At 35.8% G+C, this 2,598-nt stretch overlaps 1 protein-coding gene across 1 annotated transcript; it reads left to right on the forward strand.

Annotated features, from left to right (window-relative positions):
* Nucleotides 1–809: 809 nt before the first annotated feature.
* On the forward strand, nucleotides 810–1,805 carry LOC131038763 (F-box/kelch-repeat protein At1g80440-like). The gene has a single exon (XM_057971303.2). It carries the CDS (start codon nucleotides 810–812, stop codon nucleotides 1,803–1,805), a length of 996 nt encoding a protein of 331 aa, XP_057827286.2.
* Nucleotides 1,806–2,598: the final 793 nt, after the last annotated feature.

Consider the following 2,598-nt stretch of genomic DNA (forward strand, 5'->3'; position numbering starts at 1 on the left):
GGATGATGTGGTTTCATCTAGATAACAATAAATGACCCCTCATTAATCCATAATTCTTAGGCTCCTAGAGTCCTTTCATAATCAAGACAGTGGGTGAGAATGAGGTTGCTCATAGAGACAAGGAAAAGTGGGGCATTGGTTTCCTAAAGGAAACTATAGATATCTCAACCCCTTAGGATACCAACTAGGCTTTTCCTATGGTCTCAAATAATTCAAATTTCAATAGTGTAAATGTTAGTGATGAAAGAACCTTTATCATTGTAAAGAGATACATATAGTTGATAAATTTTATGTTCTAGTTTTGTTTATATGATGTACATAAAATATATTATGTTGGAACTACTTGTCTTTGTAGAACTTCAAATGGAATTTTAAAATTTGAATATTAATATAAAGGATATGACTTCTCTAAATTATTTTTACCGAAAAAAACTCTAAACATAAAATAAATACTATAAATAAAATAAATATCTTTTAAACCAAGATATCAAAAAGCTAATATTTTTCAAAACGATAAAAAAAATATAAAAATAATATTTAATTATTTAAGTGAACTAAAACCTTTGAAATATAATTTTAAAAAGAACTCTTTTAAATAAATGAAATAACTATGAGATGACTCTAATATTCCACTATGAGATAATTCTAATGTCCCTTGACACTGCGATTTGAATGAATTAATAATAACCTGTGTCGGCAGAGCTAAAAGAAAATAAAAATAAAAATGTATAATTCGAAATACGTGCCTATAAATAGAGAAGATCAGGTTGGTATTCGAAACACGTAACGTACAACTTGCTGTAATTGCAATGGGGTCGCTATTTCCTTGTCTTCCAGATGAAATTGGATGGGAATGCCTGCTGAGGGTGGAATTGAACTCTCATCATAACCTCAGGTGTGTCTGCAAAAGCTGGAATGCCGCATTGAAAAGCCCCCACTTTTATCGAGAAAGAAAAAGATTGAAGATTTCTGAGCAACGGATTTGTATGCTCCAGGACATAGTCGGCGTTTGCAGCAGAGTAGCGGTATATGACCAGGAGAAGAACACCTGCAAAAATCTACCGCCCATTCCCACAGAAAGTAACGGCTTCGTTCACTGTCATTTCGTGAAACAAAAACTGGTTTTGATCAAGGATTGTGTTGCCGACTTTGGTTGTGTGTGGTTGTACGATTTTGTTTGTTCGAAATGGCGGCAGGGTGCCAAAATGCCAAGATGCCAAAAGGGTACAGTATTTGCCTGCGCAGTGGATGAGCACGGGGGACTCATTTATGTTGGTGGAGGGTTTTACCAAGAGGGCATTTATTTAGATGGCCTCCGTAGCGCTTCAGTTTACAATGTGGAGGAGGACAAATGGGATGTTCTCCCCGACATGAACACCTCGGGCTCTATAGGTGCTTTCGCTGATGGCAAGTTTTATGTAATGGATTATGACAAGTTTGGGGTTTTTGATGCCTATACGAGAAGCTGGAAAACTATGGAAAATAGATTCGTCAGTATGCTTTTCGTAAGTGGATTTGAGCGCTTGCATTGCTTTTCTATTAGGGAATTGATTGCATATGACTATAGCCAAGATAAGTTGAACATTGTAGGAACTTTTCCAATAGAGGATTGGGGTCAACTTGTTAACTTAGGTGTAGTTGTTAGCAATAAAATCTTTGTGAGAAAATGCGATCCCATTCAAGGTCAAGGTTTTTATATGCTCGAGCCTCCAAGTGAGTCTGGAGGAACAGTCAAGTTGATTGGCATTGACAGACCATCGGGCCTCCAGGGTTTCACTATAAGTGCTGCTACTCTCGATCTTTGATGGGCATACACTGGTCTATGGCACGGTACTTTCAAATTTTGATATTGTAGCCTCTCAAACATAGGCTCCTAAGCTTGCCTGGTGTAGAAATTATGTTCTTCCAATTAGGGTTTTTGAAATTACTATTTTTGTATATGAGAATTTGTGTTATTCATATTGGTTACTAGTTAATCTTCTAATTCAACTGTGTAGTTTTATAATCTTATAAACTGGTTTTTATTTATTTGTACTGTTTCCTGATTAATCATGTTCGTCTCATTGTGTTGCTAAGACATTCTGTTGTGAAAGCTAGATTATTGAAGAATCATCTGTAAAGTTGGGCTGGTGAGAAATCATGTTGTTTTCAAGGTTTCCTCTTTGGGTTTGATCTGCCTTGATAGGAAATAATGCTATTCTGATGTGTGAAATTGCGCTCTTCAAATTTGCATTGTAAAGAATCTTGCCTTTGAATTTGGGTTGGAAGAGTTTTGCATTTTTTCCTTTTGGGTTTCTTCTAGCTTGTAAGAATTCTTGTTCTGATTATCTGGGTTGCTGAGAAATCATGCTGCTTCAAATTGGTAGTTGAAGATTTAAGTCTCTGAATTTGGGTTATTAAGACACTTAGGTGTGGTCCCCTTTGTATTTGTTCTTTTAATTCTTCTTTTCCAAATAAGTTGATTGAAACATCGAGTTTTTTGGATTGCAAAGTATTTTGCATTGAGACATTAAGAACCACTGCTCTGTTGCATCTAGTCTTCCCAAACAGTAGAAAGGATGTTGTTTTAGGGATTGAGCTACCAGTATACTATTTAAA

This window comes from Cryptomeria japonica, chromosome 3, assembly GCF_030272615.1.
Source record: "Cryptomeria japonica chromosome 3, Sugi_1.0, whole genome shotgun sequence".
Taxonomy (NCBI): Eukaryota; Viridiplantae; Streptophyta; class Pinopsida; order Cupressales; family Cupressaceae; genus Cryptomeria; species Cryptomeria japonica.